The 24,147-nt window shown below is 56.5% G+C and overlaps 1 protein-coding gene across 1 annotated transcript in view; it reads left to right on the top strand.

The window, feature by feature from the left end:
• COL27A1 (collagen type XXVII alpha 1 chain) overlaps positions 1-24,147 on the top strand; it is a 136,202-nt gene that overhangs the window by 12,713 nt on the left and 99,342 nt on the right. The window contains exons 4-7 of the mRNA XM_075560363.1: positions 8,023-8,076; positions 12,983-13,036; positions 20,568-20,621; positions 21,897-21,950. Of these exons, the coding sequence (XP_075416478.1) occupies positions 8,023-8,076; positions 12,983-13,036; positions 20,568-20,621; positions 21,897-21,950 (216 nt within the window). The remainder of the gene's footprint in view (positions 1-8,022; positions 8,077-12,982; positions 13,037-20,567; positions 20,622-21,896; positions 21,951-24,147) is intronic.

The raw sequence follows: 24,147 nt of genomic DNA on the forward strand, positions 1-24,147 counted from the left end.
GGGCCTGGCCAGGATGCCCTCTCCTCTCTGCTCCTCCCACTCGTTCCTGCCCGGACATTTTTGATTTGTGGCTCCTGGGACAGGCGTGTGGGATGGACCGATGGACAGAGGTCAGGCCAGCCTGGAGCCTGGAGAATAGTCACAGGGTCTCAGGGTGGCTGCTTCTGGTCTGCCTGGGACGATCTCCCGGGCAACGACCTTTCCACAGCTGGGGGCGACAGCAGATGGGCTGTGACTCTCTGGGAACCCAGTGGAGGAATTTGATCCATACAAAAACCAACTTGTCCTGTCTCCCGGAGGTTCCACAGAGCTACCCTGCCAGTGGGGTAAAGGGGCCATGGGGAGGGGGGAGACACAGGCTTTGGCGTTAGAATGCCCCCGAGTTGCACCATTCCCACATCCGTCCATCCAGGCGGCTGGTCATTGAGTGCTTTTCTGGTGGCTGGTGCTGTGTGAGTTTGCAAGTCACCTACCGTCTCTGAGGCTACTTCTGTGAAGTGGCCCTATGGCACCCCTCCCTTCCCGTGGGGCTGCTGGATGGGTTCAGGGGATGAGGGATGGAGTTCCTAGAAAACTCATCCTGCTCGGTCTCCTTCCTCCCAGGAGGTGACTCCCTCCTCCTCCCGCCTGCTGATGACCTCAGCACATCTCCCCTCCCCCCTCCTTCCTGGGGGCTGACTCTGCCACTAGGCTCAGTGTTTGAACTGAGGGCTCCCCGCAAAGTGAAGACAGTGGCGGGAATTCCTGGGCCTTCCAGAGGCACTTAATTAGTTTTAAATAATCATTTGGAATAATATTTATCCAGCCCGTCTCCAAGGGGACCAAGAGTCTGCTTCTATTGTAACCATATTGTGCGATTTATGGAGAGCGTGTGCATTGCTGTGCAGTGACGTCAGCCTGCACTCCGAGTCCCCTCTTCTGGAGTTGGCAGGGGAGTGGCTGGGAACTGCCACTTTCCTAAGGAAGAACAAGGAGCCCTCTCCAACCCTGCAGGCTACTGGGGCCCTGCACACATACAAACACGCGCGTGCGTGCGGCAGGCACCAGGTGCCAGGCCTCTCTGGTCTTTGAAGTCACCAAGGGTGAATGATCCTACTGGAGGGTGGAGCGTTCAGGGTCTCCCCCAGCCCCGAGGTACACACGCAGCAGGAGGAGACCAACACTGCCTCTCAGGGCTCTGGGTGGTGTGGAGTGAGGCCGCTCTCTGTCCAGGCTTGCAGATGGAGCCAGGGTGGGGTTGTCGGACCTGCCTGTGCATGTCTGAGCCACGGACTCCTTCCCTGACTAGAAGCTCTAGGCCTGGGTGAGGGGCTGCCAGATCACTTCCCTGAATTTTCCCCATCACTAATATCTGACCCCTAGTGGGTCATTTCCTTCAATCCCCCTCAGTGGGCAGGAGGGGGAGACTGGAGAGTGTGCCAAGAGAGAGCCAGGGCATTCCCTGGGCCCCACAGCATGTAGATGGTAGAGCTGCAGTGTGCATGCCAGCTCTGGACCCCAGGATAAATGATGCCCGTCTCAGCCCACTGACTGCCCACTCTCTGAGAGCTGGGGGCGGGGCTACCCAGAGGAAGCAGGCCCTGTCCTTGGTCTTGAAGGAAGGCTCGATGTCTGAAGATGTTTCTGCTTTGACAACTGGTCAGATTTATGAACTGCTTCTGTATGTGGTGTCCTTTAGGACCCCAGGGACTGGTTGAGGAGAGCAGGGTGCGTGTGACAATCCTATTGTACAAGTGAGGGGACAGGGGACACCCAGAATGCTCTTGTAGGAGCTAGACTGCAGCTCCAGGTCCATGAACTCCAGGGAAGCCCAAGACTCCTTCTGCCTCTTTTGTCGGCTACTATCTCATCCCCAAGCATCTTCTAGAACCTTCATCTGGTCCCGAGTGTGTCACCCTGGCCCTTTATTTTCCCCAGGGACCAGAAATAGTATCATAACTGAGGTGCCATCATTAAGCAGCAGTGAGCTCTTGCCTAGAGTCACCCCAACATTCGGCATCTAAACCCAGCAAAGCCGATATGGTGTCTGGGGCACAGGGCAGAGGACAGGCAGACCTGGCTCAAACCCCAGCTCTGCCAGGTACTAACTCCGTGACCCATAAGGAGCCTCCGTTCTATAAAAAGTGACATGGTAAATGCTCTCAGGTCCCTGGTCCAGGGACAGAAATGGGTTTTTTTTTTTTTTTTCGGAGAAAGTAGCAGTGTGGGAGGGAAGTGTTCTAGCCGATATCCAGGGGCACCTGCAGTGTACAGCTGTGCTGAGTGATTTGGGGGAGCTCTTTTATCTCCCTGAGGCTGTTTCCAATCTGTTAATCAGGACCTAAGAATTCCCTTTTGAGACGGTCGGTCCGTGGGGACCTCTCCTTGCCTGAGGCGGGTGCTGGGGCAAGGCTGCACACAGGTACCTGTTCTATTGGCTCCAAAGGGCCTGGGCAAGGCTGAGGCAAAGGCTGCCAGTCCTGTAGCCACTGAGTGAGGAGGCTCCGTGGGAGCCCCGAGCGTGGGGGGAGCATGGAAAAGCTGAGCTTGGCCCTTCTCACAGAGGCTCACAAAAGCCCCACGCCCGGGGGGAGGCCAGGCAAGGCCTTACTGATTCACCATCGGGCTGCTGGCATTTACACTCGCCCGCTGTGAGAGTCCTCTTAGGGAGGACCCAGCACAGGGCCTACCCACAGCACATGGGCTGTGACTCTGGGAACCCAGTGGAGGAATTTCATCCTTACAAAAACCAACTTGTCCTGTCTCCTGGAGGTTCCACAGAACTCCCCTGCCAGTGGGGTAAAGGGGCCACGGGGAGGGGACAGACACAGGCTTTGGCATTAGAATGACCCCGTCCACACCCATCCATCCAGGCGGCTGGTCACTGAGTGCCATTCTGCTGGCTGGTGCTGTGTGACCTTGGGCAAGTCACCTACCGTCTCTGAGGCTGCTTCTGTGAAGTGGCCCTATGGCACCCCTCCCTTCCCGTGAGGCTGCTGGGTGGGTGCAGGGGTTGAGGGATGCCTCGCACACTGCCCTGGCACCTGGGTCTCAGAGTGTCTTTGTGACAGCTTGTACACAGCCAGGGGGGCGTGAAGGCAGGGACATGGTTTCATTACGAGGACACGGCCTCTCCTTGACTTGGAGAGCTGTACAGCCCGAGGTCCCAGAATGGACAGGAGACTAACTGGTAGCGCGGGGACAGGAGCAAGCTTGGCTCAGAGTGCCTTGACCAGTGTCTCCCCCTCTGCTCCTGTGGCTTCTCTCCCAGCCCCTGGCTGTGTTCTCACCTGCTTGTCTTTTTCCTAGGAGCCCTGGTGGCATAGTGGTTGGGCTGCGATCCACAAGGTTGGCAGTTCAAAACCACCAGCTGCTCTGCAGGAGAAAGGGCTTTCTACTCCCCCACACAGCTACTGTCTTAGAAATTCACAGGGGCCGTTCTGCTTGGTTGCTATGAGTTGGCATTGACTTGATGGCAGTGAGTTTGTTCGTTTTCTCCTGCAGAGTGGCTGGTGGGTTCAAATTGCCAACCTTACAGTTGGCAGCCCACCGCCTGCCCTACAGCACCCTCAGGGCTCCTTAAAGAAGAGTCACCATCAAAGTACGGCATGGTGGTGGTGGTGGGGCAACCAGGGATAAATATTCCCTCCTTTCTCTCCTTCATTCCCCCCTGACTCTTGTCTGGGTCCCCTATTAGCCATACCCAGCCAGAATCCAGGGTGCAAGGGAGCCCCGAGTGCAGCCCCAAAGGTCAGCTTCCCAGGGCCCAGACTGTGGAGAAGAGCAGCTTGCACACAGAGACGTTATCCCCAAAGATGGGTTGTATGTGTCCATTTCACAGCTGGAGACGCTGTGGACTCCGAAGGCTGAAGCCATTCATGCAGGCCATGCAGGACCAGATTCTCCCCCAGAGGCTCTGGCCAAGCTGATCGTACCTAGGACAGAGGCTAGGGCAGGCTCACCATTCCCCGCAGCTTCCTCTTGCCCCCACCACTTCCCCGGAGCTAGTCTTAGGAAGATGGTCAGAGAAAGGCGAGAGGCCCAGACATCCCAGGCTACAGGCAGGAACCAGAGGCCCAGAGATCAAAAGGCCCTTGCTCAGGGTCCCACGGCAGTTAACCCAGCGGGACAATGCCTGGCCTCTGGTCTCCCAGGTCCTAGGCCTGGGAAATCTCCCCTTGTTCCCTGCCAAGGGAGGTGCCAACCAGGCCCTCTTTCCTTGTGATGGGGTCTGGCGACTGGACACAGGGTGGATTTGTTCCGTGGGCTGGGGTTCCCCCAGGCTTGGCTGTCCAAGGCTGGGACTCTTGGGGGAAGCCCAGAGGGCTGCTTGGCCGTTTCCATGGTGTGGTTTGCATGTGTCCTGGCTGGGCCTCCCCCGGACAGGCCTGCAGCCCTCCCCTTCTGCTCCAGGCCCTCTCTGAGGCCCCGTTGTTTGCAGTGTGGAGTGGAAAATCCCACCCCGGCCTTGTGAATCATCCCGCCATCACCCGCTCAGGCGGCCCTGGAAAGAAACGGCGGCATTTTTCCACTGTGAAAAATAGGCATGGTCTCCCATCAAGGGAGAGGGGGCATGGGGTGCCCGCCCTCGCCCAACCACTAACAAAGTGAGCACTGAGTTGGGAGTGTGGGGAAGGGTCAGATCTCAAGCTGGAGCAGGGTGGCCGGGCACCCAGTGGCCCAGCCCAGGTTGGTGGAGCGTCCGGGACTGGCTGCCTGCTGTGGGGGCTGGGCAGTCGTGGGCTGACATCAGCAGGCCATGCCGTGGGTCCTAACTGGCACGGGGCTGCTCTGCAGATGTTGTGGATGAGGTCAGACTTCAGCCTGGACACCCCTGTTTCTGGGGCACAAGGAATGCCAAGAGGGAGTGTCCAGGGCTCTGCTGCCGTGGTTCCAGGAGGGGCCACGTGGGAGCTACACCCACAGAGCCTGGACCTTCCCGGCCCTCGCCCCATGTCTCCTCAGGGACATGGAATTGACCCCATTTTACCTCTTCCTCCTGGCGGGGAGGAGATGCTAGCAGTGGAGCATGGCTGCGTGGATGCTCCTGTCACAGATGCCACGTGGGAAAGTACTTGATCCAGGTCACACCTCATCTGAGACATGCCTGACCCAGGTTCTTAGTCAGCCTGGCGGCTGATGGTGCAGAGGGGGACGACTTTGAATGCAGACTGTCCTGTCAGCATGTAACCATGGACAAGCCACTGGTCTCTAGGGGCCTTCTCCCTCGGGCTTCTCGTCTGTTGAAACAGCGTGGCCATGCCTCAGGGCATCCTTAGCTGCTGCTGGGTTAGACCCCACGTGCCACGCACCCCCTCCAGGCCACACACACGCTCCACTCCTGGTGACCCTGCATAGGGGGACAGAATGCCACCCTGTCCTGCACCATCCCTATGAACAGCTGCAGAGTGGCCTGCTGTGGTCAACAGGTCTGTCATTGGCTGGTATTGGGAAGTAGTTTGCCAGGCCTTCTTAGTCTATTGGCCATCATGGCCACATGCCAGGCTCTGCGGACAGCCAGGTGGTGGCTTCACAGCAGGGGCACTGGCTAGGAATTGGGTCCAGATTCCCAGGAGGAGAAAACTCCCCAAACCGTTACGGTCTCAGCCCTTAGCCTTAACTGCTGTACTTCCCTTTAATTCCAGGTCACACGAGAGAGGGGATCAGCGAGCCTTCTGGGAATGGATGTCTTTTGCTGACCTCCCCAAACAGATAAGGGCATAAGTAGGGTGTCCAGAAAGGCAGGTCCCAGGAGCCCCCTTCAGAGACAAGACTGCTCAGAGCTTTGGCGCATTAACTGTGCCTCAAGCACCTTCCCGAGGTCTCTCTCTGCCAACGATTACTAGCATCCTCATTTCACATTTACAGGGAGAGAGAGGCTCAGAGACGGGCGCATTTGCCCAGAGCCACACAGCCAGTAGTGGAGTGTGCCCACCCCGGGCACAGACGTCCTTCCTCTCAGGCCCCCTGTCTTCCAACCAACGCCCCCATGGAAGTGGGGAGGGAGGGAGAACTGAATCCCAAACCCGCAGGATTGGCTGTGGGCACTAGCGACTGGCTGCCTGAGCTCTGGCAGGCTGCAGGCCAGGAAGTGGCCTCCTCCCCTCTCCCCTGCCCTTTCCCAGTGACCGTGCAGCCTGGGCGCCCGTATCTGCCTGTCAGGATCTCCGTTCACGGCCCAGCAAGCACGGGGCGCTCACAGGCCAGGACTGTGAGCAGACGCTGCCCAGCATGCGATCTGGGTTAATTACCAGCCAAACCGTGCTGGGTTTTCAACACCGATTTTAACTCCGGGCAGGAAACCTGGCATCGCATTGATGGTTATTTGAAACAAATGAATTCCCCAGGCCTCACACATCCTCGAAAGCCTGGCTTCTTCCCACGCAGGCGTCCGTGGGCCCTCACTCCTGCGAGGCAGGTGGGCAGTCACTCTCGGGCCCGTTTATAGTGGGGCAGCGCGGCAGGCTGAGGGCCGTGGGCAGAGTCTGCAGCAGCTCGAGGGCAAACAGGCATTTGGACCCAGGCCAGCCCCCCTGCTTCGTTTAGTGAGTCAGCTTGACCGACCGCCTCCCCTCAGAGGCATGGGGCCAGAGAGGAAGGGGCAAGGGGTGGGACCAGACCTGTGAATGCCACGCTTCAGAGAGGCCCTTCTGTGTGGGCAGCGGGGAGTCCTCTCCGCGTTGTCCGGCTGGTGGCTGTGTGGAGGAGGGCTGCTGGGGATCAGGAGGACAGAGGCTGGCAAGGCAACAAGGGTGCTGTTATGGAGTCCGGGCAGTGGAGAGGAAGGCTGGTTGGACAGATGGAAACATCGAGCACTGATCGTTCCAGGCACGATGCTCAGGGCTTGCTACCAAATCTCCTTTTGTCCTCATGATGACTGGGCAGGGCCTATTGTTGCTCTTATTTTAAAGGCCCCCCCCCCCCCGTGCTGCGGCAGGATAGACTCGACCTCCATAGGGTTTGCAAGACCGACACTTCATACGAGGAGAGTCTCATCTTTGTGGTGAAGCGTGGCAGCATCGCTACCGTGGGTGGCGGCTTTGCTGCTCGGTGCTGTTGCGCCCTTGCGTACAATAGAAGGCACGCACCTGGCCCCAACTGTCCTCGCGTTTGTGCCTGTGTCTGAGCTCACAGTGGCAGCAACCGTGTCAGTCCGTCTTGTCGAGGGCCTTCTACTTTGCCTTGACCCCTCGGCTTTAGCAAGCAGGATGCCCTTCGCCAGGGACTGCTCTCTCCTGACAGCGTGTCCAGAGTACACGAGACGAAGTCTCACCACCCTGGCCCCTAAGGAACATTCTGGCTGCAGTACCTCCCAGAGGTCACTTTGTTCGGCTGGCAGTCCAAGGTACTTTCGGTATGCTTTGCCAGCCCTGGGATTCACATGCATCAATTTTTCTCCAGTCCAATACTCAACCCACTGCGTCACCAAGATTCCTGTTTCATCAGTGCATACTGGCTAAAGAACTTGCCCGTGTCTAGCTGGTAAGCAGCAGCATTGGGATTCGCAAGTCTGCCTTTCCTTGGTACTAAGGCACTCAGTGTGACTTTGGACAAGTCCCTTCTCTGCTCTGTCTCTGCAGAGACCTTGGCTGGGCCCTACGATCTCTTTCCTGCTTGGCTTGATCAAACAGGCAGGTGAGCCTTGTGGGTAAAGAGAGAACGCTGGCCCAGTTGGTACCTTTGAGAAGAGCGTGGGCAAATGGGACAGGTGGGCTTATAAGCAGACAAGTAATATCGAGGGAAAAAAGGGACCTGAGCTGACTTGGAGAAGGGATCCAGGAAGGCTTCCTGGAGGAGGTAACATCCTGACTCCTGGATAAACTACGAAGAGGGCCTCAAAGGCTGAGAAACAGCATGCAAAGGTCTGAAAGCCATCCCCCCCAACTGAGCGTGTTTCCCCAGGCAGGGACCTCAGGGGGCCTCTCTTCTCAGCCATGGAGTTCAGGGCCCTTAGAGCTGGGCAGACGTGTGGGATGACAGATCAAATTCATTCCCTGAAGCTGTTTGTCTGACAGCATCTTCTTGCTTCCTCTCTCTCCTCAGGGACCCTCGGGGCTCCCTGGGCTGCCTGGACCCCCTGGTGCTCGAGGGCCTCGGGTAAGTAAGTGGGCACACACAGTCCTTTGGGGTTCTGGTTGCCCCTTGGCCTGCACTCCACGCTCCTGAAATCCCAGCCTCACTGTGGGTCATGGCTTGCTCTCTGACTCGGGCCTCTTGCTAACATTCTGCCTCATGGGAGTAGACTTGGCACTGAGAACAGATGTGGCACGGGACACGGATGACCTCCTAGGGCAGTGGTTCTCAACTTTCCCAATGCCGTGACCCTTTTATATAGTTCCTCGTGTTGTGGTGCCCCCCCCCAACCATAAAACTATTTTCGTTGCTACTTCATCACTGTCATTTTACTACTGTTAAGAATCGGGTGACCCCTGTGAAAGGGTCATTCGACCTTCAAAGGGGTTACAACCCACAGATTGAGATCCGCTGTCCTAGGGTCTCAGTTATCCATTGTGTTGTGTGTGGGGGGGGGGAGGGAGGGGCACCCTTGGGACAGGTGAGGTGGTCCGAAGACCGCATCCTCTGGGCAGATGGACTTTGACGTAATTCAAGGCAAAAGCTGACTTGGGATCCCATGGCCCTCGCAGCCTTGGCCCGTCTCTGCCTCTGCAGGGCTCTCCTCGGGTTGGGGTGCTGATCGGTGTCTGGGAGGACTGAGTGCCTATCCTGGGGGATCCGACTGGGGGCTCCTGAGCCTCAGAGGGGGCACAAGGGCGAGGTTGGTCATGAAAACAACCCAACAGGTGATCCTTGACAAGTGCCAGGCCCTCCATGAACCCATCTGACACTCTTGTTTTCGGAATAAGGAAACCGAACATCCGGGAAATGGCAAAGCCAGAACCCAAAGCTAAGCTCCTAACTCACCAGATACTGGGGCCTTGGAGGGGAATCTGGCCCCTGCCACTGGGCGGCCGTACCTAGACTGAATCAGCAGTTCCCACGCGGTGTGATTGGCGAGGCCCTGGCAGAGAGATAGCTGCCTCAGGCGTATTTTTAGCTCTGGGCCCAGCGGATGGTTCTGGTTATGCAATTACATGAGCCCTGGTTCCCTCCAGGCCTGGCCTTACGCTCCCTGGCCCAGGGCTCAGAGTCTGCTGGCTGCGCGGCATTTCCTCCTGGCTATAGCCATTGCACGGAACACGTGGCCAGAGCCAGGGACCACTTAGGTATGGTGGATTCTGCTGGCCTGGGGCCTTGTGGCCCGGGACTGAGATGATGCCCTTTGATCTGGTCTTCTAGCCCCTGTGGCCTGCCCCTGCCACCAGACTGACCAGGCATGTCTCCCTTCATCAGCCCCTCCTTCATGGCTCAGATCAAATGCCACCACCTCTTCTGATGGGAACTCCACACCCGTCTGGGAGCTCCGTGAAGCTAGCCATCCCTGCCCCTCCAGGGACACGGGTCACTCTGTGTACCAAGAATGGCCACCGAGGTCTGTGGCTGAGCTGCATCTTCCCAGCCACCCTCAGAAACAGGCCTTGAGATGGTCCCATGTTACAGGATGCCGAGGCTCAGAAAGATGAAGTCACAGTGCCTCAGGTCACAGGAGAGAAACCTGGCAGTCTGACTCCAGAGCCTCTGTCTAGCGTGCTGAATTTTCTGTTTACTCAACCACGGCCCTGTAGACAGACTGCCGCCCCCACACTGCCACTGAGTTGGTTTCCGGCTCTGAGAGACCTGACACAGGAGATGAGGTTTTCTACTCCCTTATATCTCAGGGACCCACAGGGGCAGCTCTGCTCTGCTCTATAGGGTCGCCATGAGTGGCCATTGACTCCGTGGCAGTGAGTCTGGGTTTAGAAATTTATGGGAGCAGCTAGACTCCACTGTGCCCTGCAGCTGCGGGTGGGTCTGGACTCTGTGGCATATCTTGTGATGCTGCCACCAGGTCTTGTTCATTCTTCTCTTGCTCTGCGCCGAGCAGAGTACCCTGCATGTGACAGATGCTGAGGAAATGGGTGTAAAAGCAGCAAGTTGGGGGGGGCAAGATCATTTCCACCAAGGCGCTGTGTGCTCCCCTCTCTGGGCCTCAGTTTCCCCATCTATAAAACTAGGCATTGTGGTAAGGCAGTTCCACGGTTCCTACCAGCTCTGAAATTCACAAGTGCATGACTCTGCTGACAGCCTCCTCGGGCTCTTTGCCGACGCTGCCCTCCCTCCTTCATGCCCCCCCCCCCTCCACTCCCGGCCACTGTCCTGTTTCTAGACTAGAAATTCCACAGATGACAGAATTCCAAAGATAACAGAACACCAGGATTAAACAATCCCAGCTCCTCTCTTCGCAAATGGGGACTTGGTCATCCAGAGCTCTGTGGCGGGCACCGTCTGACCTCCACGGACTCCGCCAGCCCTCGAATCGCCTGGCCCTCCCCCAGCCCGACTTTCTGGACCACAGTTTTTACAGCATCGGTCTGCTTGGCCCATGGTCAACTATGTGCTTCAGTTCTCTGCGAAGCTGTGTCTAGAGAGGGGTGGGGATGGGATGGGGAGCAGGAGGCAGGAAGCCCTCACCCTCCTGGGCTGTGGCATTTTGGTCCTGCCTTTGGGGGACAGCTAGGGCATGATGGGGAAGGAGCAATCCTCACATAGCCCCTGGCTGGTTCTCGGGGTGCTGGGTACCTCCTCAGACACCCTTGTGTAATCCTGATCCAGGTCAAACCGAGCTTAGCTCCCAGGAGCCTGTCTGGGGAGGGCATCCTGGCTCTCCCAGGATCCTTAAAAACTACTGGGTCCAACTTCCTCCTCAGTCCCATGGGGAGACTGAGGCCAAGGGCATGGTGGGCAGATCAGAACCGGGGCCAGGCTTTGACCCTTCCATGTGGCACCAGGCACTAGGAGATCTCTCAAGGGATGCTGGGAGGGGGCAGCCAGACCCTGCATGGTGTCTCTTCCAGCACATAGCGACCCCACAGACCTGGGCACAGCTGCTCTGTAGCGGTTCTGAGACTGTGATTCCTTAGTGGGAGCAGGCCACCTCCCCTGTGTCCATCCATAGGAGTATCTAGTGTGTTTGAATCTCGGACCTTGCAGTTAACACCATAACTCACCATGCCACCAAGGAGTGGGCAGGCTAGCCTGTTGAGAGGGAGGGTGACACGTGACAGTGTTACCAACTGCCCAGGCTGAGTGTGTGCTGTGAGCACTGTTGCTTCTGGCACCTTTGGGTCCCAGTTCAGCTGTCGAGGAAGAGGGAGGGGCCTGGGTTGGACTGTGACAGGCGGCAGCTGGGAGGTTGGCCTCGGAGCAGGAGGGAGGAAGCAAGTCCATGCACAGAGAGCCAGATGGATCAAGAAGAGGCAAGGGAGGAGGGCCGGATGTTCGGTGCTGGTATGCTAGGACGACCAGCGGGCCCTTTGGGGTGTCTCTCACCATCCTCAGCACCCTGGATTATCCCTGGGTCATTTATCTGCTGGACAAAGACCCTTGGGTCCTCATCCAACTCAGGGCTCTGTTTATACTACGGGACTTGACGCTTCTAGCCTTGGGCTGTGATGGGAGAGAGGGGACGTCAGAAGACCCAGTGTTGTCAGGGGACTTGGATATGGCCCAGGAAGCTCTAGCACTGAGAATCAGCCCAGTAACTCACGCCAGCAGACTCAGACCCCCCCCTCACTTGGCCACTGCTCTGCTGTGTGTCTTTGGCCAAGATTCTGGGCCCAGCCTTCCCGGCTTCTCCACGGTCCCTTGCGTGCTCTGCGAGCTTGGAGCCTGCACGCATGTAAGGGAGAGAGCCTACGGCATGTGCTACCAGCAGAGGCGGGGAGCCTCTGTTCAGAAGAAGCCAAGTGCCCCCCTTCTACTTCAAGCACTCTGAAAGTCCAGTCGGATGAACAGGAGAAACCCAAGAATGTTTCCTAGAGGAGGTGGCCCTGAGCCAGGCCTTGACGAATGGGAAAGGCATTCCAGCTGGTGGGAATAGCCTGGGCAAAGGGAGAGGAGCAGATGGCCGAGTGTGGTTGGGGAGTCAGGAGAGCAGTCTGGGGCCCGGCTCAGTGAGCAAGAGAATGAGTGAGGTCAGGAGGGGCAGGCGATGGAACCCCGGGGGAAAGACCTGCCCTCTGAAATCAGGCAGATCTGAGACTGTGGTCCTTGGCTTCCTCTTCTTCAAAAAGAGGAATCAGAGCCATCCCCAACTTGTAAGCTGATAGAACCCCACCGCCTCTGAGCCCAATCCAACTCCTAGTGACCCTGTAGGACAGAGTGGACTGCTCCTTAGGGCATTGGGGACAGAGGTCCTCATCTTTATCCCACGGAGTGGCTGGTGAGAACCTGACAGTAAAAAAAACCCAGCACTTAACCCGCGGTGCTACCTGGGCTTCTTAGGTTGGTCCCCACCCAACCCACTGTTGAGTCAATTCCAACTCATAGCGACCCTGTACAGCAGCAGTTCTCAACCTGGGGGGGGGGGAGCGTCAAAGGACCCTTTCACAGGGTTCGCCCGATTCGTAACAGTAGCAAAATGACAGTGATGAAGTAGCAATGCAAATAACGTTACGGTTGGGGGGGTCACCAGCACACGAGGAATGAATGGAAGGGCCTGGGCATCAGGAAGGCCGAGAACCACTGCTGTGGACGGTTTCTGAGGCTGGTCACTATCCATGTGCACAGGAACAGCCAGCCTCCTCGTTCTGCTGCAGAACCCCTGCTGGGCGTGTACTGCCCACCTTGTGGCTGCTAGCCCGGGGGCTTAGCCCACAGGGCCACCAGGGCGCCCTGGGTTGAGGGTCAGGATCAAACTAAGTGACATGTGGAGAGAATTTAGCACAGGGCCTGGTGTCAAGGGAGCCCTGTGGGAGCAGGCTGCCATGAAGTTATCATGAAGACTTGGTCTGGGGATGGGATGTCCCCACAGAGAGCCCGAGCCAGGGGGATGATGCGGAGCCAGGGGGAAGGGAGTGAGGTGGCCTCACTTTTCTCTCATCTGTGTGTTCCCTTTCCTTTCCAGGGTTCTCCTGGACCTTACGGAAACCCAGGCCTCCCAGGACCTCCTGGGGCCAAAGTGAGTATTTGTTGTGGGACTTGGGGCGGTGCTGTGCAGTGGGCATGGGGACTGGGGGCCAGTTCTAGGAGCTTCCTGCGGGTTCTGTGGAAGGGATTGCCCCTCCTGCCCCCCAGGCACTTCCTGAGCAGCTCTGAGGTCAGATCCTTGCAGGGGTGGGAGATCCAGAGCTGAATCCTGCCCTTCACTCCCGACTGGGAGGGACTGGAGAGAGAAGGGCAGTTAGAACCGAGAGCCCTCACGGGGTCAGAAGAAAAAGGGACTGGATGCTCAGAGGGAGGGTCCTGAATGCCAGCATCAGGACTAGGGTCAGCCCAAGTTTACTGGACTGGAGGGTGAACCCCGGGGTGTTCTGCCAATCTCTGGATGGAGAAAGAGACAAAAGATTGTGTTTTAGAAAGATTGGATGGATTGAAGTGCCGACCAGAGTAGAGACAGGGTGGCAGGGTGATATGGGAGGGAGATGAGAGGAACACGGGCTGGCTGAGGGATGTAGGGGGTTGAAAAGTGGGGGCCGTCATCTAACCATGTGGAGGTAGGGTGTAATGGATGCAGATGAAGAAAGGAAAACTCTCTGGCATTCCCCTGAGGGACTGACCAGGGGCCCCGGAGAAGGAAGGGGTCAGGAGACCTGGCTTTGGGAACCTGTAGACTGTCTAGACCCAGAAGACCATTCATGGACAGACATTCTGAAACTCAGACCTGGGCTCAATTGGAGATAGAGCCCAGAGAGTGGCCAGTTGGAGCTGGGCCTCCTAGCCCCTCCTCAGGGAGCTTTCTTGAGCCATTCCAGTTAACTTGTGCAGGAGGCCCTAAGCTGAGCGTGTGGTACACGGTGCTCTGATGATGATGACGGGGAGAGCCTGGCCCTCAAGCTCTTCAGCCAGCTTCTGGCGCTCAGGCAGAGGATGGGGAGTGGACAGGGCTGTCCAGGGAGTGTGGAGGAAAAGGCTCAGAGGCTCAAGAGGAGAGCTGGGGCAGCAACATTGAGGACCTGGACAAGAACACAAGCTCCCAAAGCAATATCTCCTGAGCCCTTCCAGTGGGCCTTGGCCAGGCATGAAGTCTCAGGGAATGACTGGAGGAGAGAAGGAAAGAAGGATTAGGTCAAGGAAGCTAAGAGGCCGTACCCAAGGATACAGGGTAGGCCAGGAGAAGCCCTGGGGTAACCTCCGAGCCCAGCCTGGGCATTGGGAACCCAGGAGGCATCTGGGGTCCTCGGTGGAGTAACGAGGACATGGCATGAGTGTGGACGCAGTGCCCTTGCACTGAGCTGCAGGATTCCAGGCCTGGAATCTCCTCAAGTTCCCTGGCTGGGTGACAGGGCCTGGCTGGGGTCCTGCTTGGATGGTAGGCTCTTGAGTCTCAGATGGCCAGTTCTCAGTGATGCCTGGGGGCGCTGGAACTTCCACCCTCCATATTAAACCCGTTTTGTGTGCTTAGGCACTGTGCACGATCCCCTAAAGCTGGGAAGAGATGGGTGGGGCTATTGACCCTGTTTCCAGGTGGGCACGTGGAAGCAGATTGAGACATTTAGAGAAAGAGGCAACCAGAGTTCCCCCTCCCGACACACACACACACAGAGGGGAGCACTTCTGGAGGCTCCTACTTTGAGAGGCTGGGGTCCTCCAGGCCACAGGTCCACCAAGGTGCTGAGGATGTGCAGCTGTCTCTGCCTGTCCAGTTTGCTCAGGAAACGCGTCTTTGCTGGCCCACTCTGAGTTGGGCGTGGGCCCTTCCTCACAGACTGACCCCCTGCTTCTGTGGCAGCCCAAGCTCCCACCACCTGCCCCTCTCTGGCCCATGCTGGCCCCACTCACTCGGTGAGTGCTGCAGGGCCTCCGCCCCAGGCCCCAGCAGCCATGGCCAGCCTGCCAACAGATATGCTAAGGCGCTGCCAGCGGTTTTTCCCTCCGCTTTGCAAAGCTGCTCTGGATGTGCCGTGATCTGGACCTGGCAGGTGAGACCTCCTGCTGCCACCTGTGGACCCAGTGCCTCAGGGCCAGGACCTCAGCCAGCTTCTGGGGATGAGGGACTTCGAATCGTTAGTGGGAGCATCCCTTTGCCTTTCAAGTCGGTGCTTTCTGCAAAGTTTGACGCCCCCTCTGAGAACAGAGCAGGGTGTGGGCTCTGGACCGAGCACTGGCGTGAGAAGCTGCTTCTCCCGCTGGGACCCTTGGCCCTGAGTCCTGGGCGAACAGAAGTGACCGCAGGGCAGGTCAGTTGGGTAGGGGACCCAGGCCTGCCTGGGTTTGGGCCTGCTCTCGATCCGTGATATGGCCAGGACAGGGCTGAAGTTGACCTGGTTGACCTGGTTGACCTCCATGACTTTACTGAGATTGGATGAGAATGCTGTGTATCTGCCCGTGTATGGGCAGGTCCTCACTGCTGACTGCTGGATTGTAGGACTGGCCTCCCCAAGTCCCATGCCTGTCTCTTCTTTCAGCGCAGTGCCCCTTCCTGTCCATCTGTGCTGCACCTCGGGCAACAGCTGTTTGTCCAGCACCTACTATGTGCTGCTGACCGAGCAGTGGGTCACGCAGTCAGGGCCTTCCTGCCCTGTGGCCCAGTCATGACCACCTTTCATTCAGGGCACTCACAGAACCCCTGGGTCTGGTGGCCTGGGGGCAAGACAGGTGGGTGCAGGGAGAGCCAGAGGGGACAAGAGAAGAAGGCCTGGGCCCCCATGAAGTCACAGAGAAGAGATGGCCCAAAGGGCCCGGGTGGCGTGATCAGGCTGCCTTGCTCGCAGCATGAGGGCGGCATTGGGGGTCTGCTTGCCTGAAGATGCTTGTCAGGACTCCACCGCTGCTCCTGGCTGGCCCGCCCTGGGCTTCAGCCCATCTGCCCTGTCAGAGCCCTCCGAGAGGGGTCTGTCCAAGTCCGTCCAGGCGAGGGCTTGTCAGCTCCCGCAGAGTGAGAGCGAGGCGTTCAGAGCGCACGGAGCCTGGGAGGGGGTGCTGGCTGGAGGGGGGTGCTGGGTGGCTACAGTTGACGTAGCTGCTGCTGCAGGAGAGGCAGTACTTGAAGACCCAGGCTCTGGGACACAAACCCTGCTCTGCGCCTCCTGGTTCCCATGACCACAGACAAGTTCATGGACCTCCGCGTGCCTCACGATGCAGCCGTGGTGGTGTAGTGGGTTGAGGACTGGGGCGGCAGTTCAAACCCATGAGGCGGTGGTTGTTAGGGTTGAGGTGACTCATGAGAATTTTTATGTGTGCACACGGATGATGAAGGCTTTACTTCTTCTAAGGATATATATATATATATATATATATATATATATATATATATATATATATATATATATATATATATATATATATATATATATATATATTCAGTTTGTTGTTTGCCTATTGAGAGCATCCGGGAAGATGTTGCCAGTGAAGGTCCATGAACTTGTTTGTTTCTTCCTCACCTCAGCCCTAACTAGCGTTGATGAGGTGTCCCTATGGTACCACCTATGGTTCTTTCTTGCCCTTATCGACTTAGACCTTTTTCTCCCATCCTAAGATCAGATCAGATCAGATCAGTATCCACTTAGGTTTCTAGTCGTTTTAAAAGTGTCCGTTGTACTCTTAAAAAAGGGACTCCTTGTGCAATATTAAGCTTCGTGGGAATGTGCGAGGTAAATTCACTTCTCCCCACAGCCAGCCGTTTCCCAAGGAAACTTCCCTCAACTGGCCGGGCCGGGTCCACGCTGTTATGTTCATGGCTCTATTTGTATATTTTCATGCTAGTAAAATATTATTTTATGTGACATTTACTATGCTGACATATGGGCTTCTCCTTGTTCTGCTTCTTGTAAAGCATTGCAGGCTATTTATTTTTCCAGAGGAAACTTAGACCCATCTGAATCACTCTTTTAAAAAAAACACTTTATTTGGATTGTATTAAATGTATGCATTAATTTATGAAGCCTTGACTTCTTTTAAATATTGAGATTTTCCTTTCTGCAGACATGATATGTCTCCCCCATTTACTTGTTCTGAGGACATCCTTTATTGCATAAGCTCTGCATAGTTCTTAAGCTTATATTTAGAAATTTAATATGTCTTGTCACCGCTGTGAATGAAATTTGTTTCCTCTTTTATTTTCTCTCTGGCCTGCAGCTCTTGAAGAAAATGATCGATTTTTGCTATTTGGTGTTGATTATTGAAAGCACGCCCCTTACTGGATAATCTCCCTAGCTTTGCTGAGTTCTCCAGAGAGCCTGTCATATTGTTTATAAAGCGAGACCTTTGTTTGAAGAGGTATCTCCTGCCCAACTGCTGCATCCTGGATGTCCGAAGTGTGAATTGGTAGTGGTGATAGGGAAGGACCAGGAACTCTTTGGAGAAGGTTCCTCAACTGGGGCCAGACCCAGTCTCACACCGTCCCTAGAAGGCTTGTCTTTTTGAGACTCCATTCATCGATTTGCTAATTTGTGAGATGGTTGATGAGTACCCACTCTGTTGCAGGCCCTGTGCTAGGCTCTTGGGACCAGAGAGGACTTACCCCAGGGGACCAGTCCAGAACTTCCCAGTCCTTGGCGAGCTTTCCTCCCTTATCTCAGCCTTCCTCGCCGCCTCGGCCATCCAGCGCCCTCTCATGCCTCCCACACTCAGCACCCCTGTAGAAAAAGAACCCACACGGTCCCGCATAGCTAGCCCTTTGAATCGGAAAGCCACTCCCGCTCTCTCCTTCCAGTGCCCCACAACTCGGCCCGAGCCCACCATTCCCCACTCTGAGAGGGCGAGGGGCTCTCCCAAGGCTCGGAGGCGCAGGGCCTGGAGAACTCGGTTCTCGTCCCCATCCAAGCACCCAAGTGACCAGCACCCAAACCAAACCAACCTCACTGCCAGCGAGCCAAGGTGCTTATCCTCCCGTGCCTTAGTGTTTTCTTCTGTAAAATGGGGTCAGGATGGTTGCTGCTAACTGGATTCAGTGTGAGGATGAACTGAGAGCGCTCAACGCTAGTGTACATATTCATCCCTGGCCTCTCTGCCTCTCCCAGGAGTTCTCCACAGGCACGAGCTGTGTCCTGTTCGGTGGTCACATTCCCGGTATCTACGGGCTGCTGCGTGGCTCAGAGTAGATGTTCGGTGCATCCCTGTATTGGCTGATGTTGAACTTGGGCAGGGAGTACACAGTAGGCACTGTGCTGGCAGCTGGGAGCACAGAGAGAAATTCATGCATCACTTAAAGGCTCCAGGTGAAGAACCTGGGTAGGGACTCGGGGCAAGTGAGCAGGTGTGTCACCTCTCCTGGTCTCATTTGCTCCTTTCGTATGAAGACAAAAGAATTGGTCTCTGAAAGCTGGTACGTCCCTCTCCTCTCTAGGCTGCAGGCAGATGGGGGCAAGGGCAGGGTGTGAAGGAGCTGCTGCCCTTTTTTGGCCATGAGCGTCCCTAGTAGTCCCGGATCTGGCCTGGCCTTGCTTCATGAACATAAAAGGCGCTGGAGCTGGGTTTGTGCACGCTGAGGTGGGCACGCGCCCGGGGGTGCAGCGGGGGCGGGCGAGTGTGTGTGGCTGCAGCGGAAGGTGCAGGCTCCTGGAGGTGGGTCCTGCAGAGGCAGTGGCCACAGGCCCAGGGGCTTTACTAGAGGGACGCATTCCCCTAACTGGTGTCTGTGCGGAAGCTCAGGTGGACAAAGAGTTGGGGTTCTGAAGCCTAGTGTGGGGCTGCTGGTGGGTGGGGGGCAGTGTGGGAGAAGCATCCAGATTTCAGTTTGTGAACCAGGCCTTTGAAGCCAGACAGACTGGGGAATAGGCAGCCTTTGCCTCTGACCCACCGCGGACTTCTCAAACCCCAGTCGGTGTTGCAACCGGGACAGGTGGGTGTCATGAGGGCGCAAGGAATCTGTGCCTGGAACAATATGCTTTCTAGAACTCGACCGGGAAGACTGTTCCTGATCGGTGGAATGCAGCCGCTTCCAGCAGGCGGAATCAGGACCCAAGAGCTCTGAGTTCTGCCGAAGGGAAGACCGCCCAATGGGAACTAATTAAAGTTGACACACCGCTTGCATCACGCCCATTATTGTGAAGCCAAGTGATGTGTGTGTGCGCGTGTGTGCGTGTGCATGCGCGTGACCTCACTCACGTGTGCACACACTTACTTCCTAGGTGAGGCATCTGAGGCACAGAGATGTGAAGTGAGTCACTGAGTCTCACTATGTGACCATGACAGGCCCAGTGCTTCGTCTCCCACCTTATGATGTGGGCCCACCTGAGGTAGGAGGCAGGGGATGTAGCTCAGAGGATCCTGGAAGGTGACATCAGCGGTCCAGCCTTCTGAGCATGTGAGCAGGGACCAGGAGCATGTGCATTACCTGTAGGAGACGTAGTTGGTGAGCCTTTCTTCTGAGCTCCTGCTTTGGGTCACAGGGTCCTCGTGGTGGGGACCTCCCGCCGGGGGTCCAGCTGGAGGTATCCAGTCCACTCCAGGAGCTCTCTGAGCAGCGCTAAGCAAACAAGGCAGGAGGCACGAGCCCCAGCTCCTCACCTGTGTGGTGGGCGCCGCCACAGTTGGCAGGTTGGCTGGGGAGGACGTGTTGGAGTGGCATCTTGAAGCGTGCACAGGGTTTGCGGAGTGATGCAGGGCTGGGTGGGAGGCAGCCTAGGCTAGGCCCTGGCTGAGCTGTCAGGTCTGGCCGGCCTGTGGTCTGCGCTGCAGGCTGCAGCCTGGTGACTGGAGCAGGTGCAGTGGGGCAGAGGGCCCAGCCCAGCCAGGTGACTGGCTAGGTGATGGAAGACTCGGGGCCACTGGCAAGAGCAGCTTGGATCTTGTCATTGTGCAGCCAGCGGGATGTGGACCGTGTCGGAGCTGGGGAGTGATGGGTCCAGAGGGCTATGAGTCCGGGGTGTGGGAGTGGTGGGCGAGGCTGTAAGAAGGCTTTGTGGGAGGATGTACACTGGTACAGATAGGAACTGGAAACACAGGGAATCCAGGACAGTGAACGCCTCAGGACCAGTGGTGAGAGTGGCGATACCGGGAGGGAGGAGGGAAGGTGGGATAGAAAGGGGGAACTGATTATAAGGATCTACATATAACCCCCACCCTCGGGGACGGACAACAGAAAAGTGGGTGAAGGGAGACGTTGGACAGTGTAAGACATGACAAAATAATAATAATTTCTAAATTATCAAGGGTTCATGGGGGAGGGGGTGTGGGGAGGGAGGGTAAAATGAGTGGATACCAAGGGCTCAAGTAGAAAGCAAATGTTTTGAGACTGATGAGGGTAACAAATATACAAATGTTCTTGACACAATGGATGGATGTATGGATTGTGATAAGAGTTGTACAAACTCTCAATAAAATAATTTTTAAAAATTAGGAGCTGATACAATGGGCTCAAGTAGAAAGAAAATGTTTGGAAGTGATGGTGGCAACATATGTACCAATGTGCTTGATACAATTGATGTATGGATTGTTGTAAGAGCCCCCAATAAAAATGACTTCTTAAAAAAAAATAAAAGAAGGCTTTGTGGGAAGATAAAACTCTAGACATGACTCTGCCGCCAAAAGTGGACTTGTTTTTGTTTCAGGGACAGAAAGGTGACCCTGGGCTCTCACCAGGAAAAGCCTACGATGGGGCAAAGGTAGGTTTCCAGGGACGCCGGGGACACCTGGGAATAACCACACTCTTGGGAGGTGGTGTGTGTGTGTGCATTCTGGCCCCTGCCTGACAGAGCATGGGAAGCGGAGCGGTGACCGAGAGCAGGGTTTGGATGTTTGTTTGAAGTTCTTCACGCCTTTCCAACACCGAAACCAAGACCTTTTCCCACTGCCTTCCTCTAGGGAGCAGCCAAGACATAGAACATTTTTTTTTGGGCGGGGGGAGGGAGTGGGAGGACGGTGATGGTCATCCAGGGAAGTGCCTGTCCAGGAAGCTTCCGGCAGACAGACTGCAGAGTGCCCCTGAGTTGTGAGCTTGAACTGGGTGGTGGGAAGGGAATGGGTCTGAGCTGAAGAGGGCATCATGCATGGAGGGAGCGCTCTCTCTCTTGACCAAAGGAGTCAGGAGAGGAAACACGTCATTCCCAAACTTGCTGCCCTGAACCATCCACCCCAGAAACTGAGCCAGGGCACCGGTGGGTCAGGACAGGTGAAAACAGGTTACGCCCAGACCTGCCTGCAAGGTTTCCCAGTATCCCTGATGTCCATACCTTGGAAGGAGCATGCAGGCCCATCTAGTCTCTTTCTGGGCCCAGCCCAGTGGTCATCCCACACAGCATCACTACTCAGTTCAGCCCACTGTGCTTGTGTGCCTGGTAGTGTTGATTTCTGGCTCCATTGATTTCCTGAGACACACCACTCTCACACTTCCCCGTTGATTCCCCGCCCCCCCCACCCCAGTATCCCAGCATTCCAAGACCATCTCCACTCTGCATCTGTCACCAATAACACGTGTGTCGTGTGGCTCTCACATGTTAGCTTCCCAGGCTTGGTGCTGGTGCATCACCACCTGGGTTAGTTATGCAGCCAGCTCATCATTGCTTTATAAGCCAGGACCAAGGGGGCCAGGTCACAGGCAGGAAACCTGGGCCCCAGGGAGGGCAGCCTCACCCCAGGTCATGTTGCTGGCGAGTGGCAGGGATGGGACTTGTGTCTAGGTCTTACAGCGTCCAGTGGGGAGCAGGTCCTGGGGGCAGTAGGCTTGGGCCCTCATCAAATGGTATCTTATGCTGAAGCCCCTTCTGTAGACTAGTGCCCAAGTTGATTTTTGGGGTGGATGAGACTTCCCTGTCTTCTCTCCAGGCTGTTTCCAAGGCTCCAGGCCTATGAACCCAGCTGGGGAACAACCGGTCACCATTCAAGGTCACGCCTGCGTTTGCACGTGTTCTTGCCTCACGCCTCTTGTCTGTGTTTTGCAGGGTGATGCTGGCTTGACTGGGCATCCTGGGAATCCAGGACCTCTTGGACGAAAGGTACACCCTTGGTTTTGATGCTGTGCCTTGCCAAGTTGGGGTGCTGATGAGCACACCCTCTGGGCTAGAGATGGGTATGCGTGCGTACATGTGTGCTTGCCTGCCTCTCCTAGATCAGCCTGGCCTGGCTCCCCAGGGCACAGGACATGTTGGTAGGAAGTGTCAAGAGCTTCTTGGAGGTCCTCTAGGCCTTCCAGGTGCCCTGATCCTCCCTGTTTTGGGGCAGGGAGCACCTGCACATGGAGTAGATGCCCCCCCTCCCCCAATTAATGAGGTGTGATCTTGGCACGGTTTTCTGCCTCCTGGGGCCCCCTCAGGAGAGGGTGGTGGGTAGAAGGAGTGCAGTCCTCCCCGACAGGAGGACCCTGCTGGCCCTGCGCCTGGAGGACTCTTCTCTGAGTCTCGAGTCTCTTTCTGCGGGAGGTGGAGCTGGTGCTTGGTGTTGCCCACTGACCGGGACCCTGACGCTGGCAGTAACCCTGAAAGAGAGATTTGGAGAGCGTGGCTTCTGGGGTCACCCCAGCTGCACCCTCTTCTAGTAGGGTGACCGTGGGCACATCAGCGACTTCTTTGAATCTGATTTCCGTTCTTCCCTGATAGGCCACAGGTGAGCGCCAGTCACCAGCAGTGACATTCCAGTTAGAGATGGGGAGCCTACGGGGAAGGCACATGGACTTAGGAACATTGCTCTGTGGTCCCCCCGAGCCCTGACACACACACACACACACACACACACACACACACACACACACACACACACACACACACCCTGCTTTGCTGTGCTGCAGGAACTGCTCCTCCCCACCTTGTAGTGAGAGTACATTTTCCTTGTTCTAACCGACAGTGCCCCTGGATTCCTAAAGGCACTTTCTCTGCTGCACCTCATTCGTCCGTCTCTCGATCCCCCTACTCCAGGAAGCCCTCCCAGAACACTCTGCCTCTGGGCTGTGGGCCCACTGGTTATTTAGCCACGCTCAGCTTAGTCATTTTCAGCCAGTCTACCTCGCCACAACAGATTGAGAACAATGTAGGCCAAAGGTCAATTGCTTTTTTTTGCAGAAAATCCCAAATTGCTGATGGGTTTTCCAGTAGATCCATGAAGCGAGGTCACGTGCTAAGCTCAGGCCCTGGCTCCTAGCTGTGGCCACAGCTGCCCTCTCTCTGGGGCCCTCTGGTGCTTGGTGAGACAGCTGCGGCGTCTCCTAGCTCCATCCAGCACTGAGGGTCCCCATGGTGCAAGGGGACTTGGAAGGTCATGTTCTCTCATCCGTCTCTCCAACCTCCTTGGTTAGAGGCGGACAGGATCCCGGCTGCCTTTTGCTGGCACAGAGGGACGCCCTACCCCAGGTGTCCCCTCCGGGCTGCAGGTCTTTCTGATGGATGAGGTGTGAGTGGAAAAGGCTCCTTCCAGCCCCGGCTCATAAAGCAGCCAGTGGTGGTCTCGCTCTGCATGGGGGCGGGAGCCTCGCCTCAGTGGCGGAGACAGGAAAACAGACTTGGCCCAGTGCCTGGCTGGGGCCCCAGGGCTCCCCAAGGAGGCCAAGCGCCTCAACAATGAGGAAGCAGCTCACCTGAGGTGGCGGAGGCTAAATCAAAGAAGAGCCTCTGGGCGGCTGGAAACAGATTTGGCAGAAACCATTTGCTCTGAGTTCCCTGGCTCGGGCCCAGGTGAGCGCAGAGGCATTTGGTCCGTGGCAGGCCAGCAGCACCCACTCAGCTCTGGAGCATGTGGCGAGAGTAACAGGGAGCTAAGGGCCCAAGACCGAACCCTTGTCTGGCGGTGGGCGTCTGGGAGGAGGACTGATGGGGTGGACAGCCGTGCCGAGTTGGCACTGTTGGTAACATCTCCATCTGATGACCACAATGGTCCTTTTCTCCTGGCCTCTTGCTTACTTTTTCTGCCCCTTCTCCTGTGGTAAAGCTGGGGAGCGGAGGGGGACGTGGGGTGGGGGGGCAGGGGTGAGGTCAGCTTCCTTCTCCCTTACCGCCTTGTTGGATATTGGTGTCCCTTTGAGGTGATGCTGCCAATCCTGCTCATTTACTCTTCATTCATTCATTCACGGCACAGGGAAGGCAGTGAGTGACTCAGCCTGTCGCAGCTCCCATCCTTGTGGGGAGACAGGCAGTGAATTGAAAAACAGCGCAGAGCTGAGGCCACTAAGGAGCTGAGCAGTAAGAGGGGACAGAGGAGCTTTGG

Source organism: Tenrec ecaudatus, chromosome 10 (assembly GCF_050624435.1).
Source record: "Tenrec ecaudatus isolate mTenEca1 chromosome 10, mTenEca1.hap1, whole genome shotgun sequence".
NCBI lineage: Eukaryota > Metazoa > Chordata > Mammalia > Afrosoricida > Tenrecidae > Tenrec > Tenrec ecaudatus.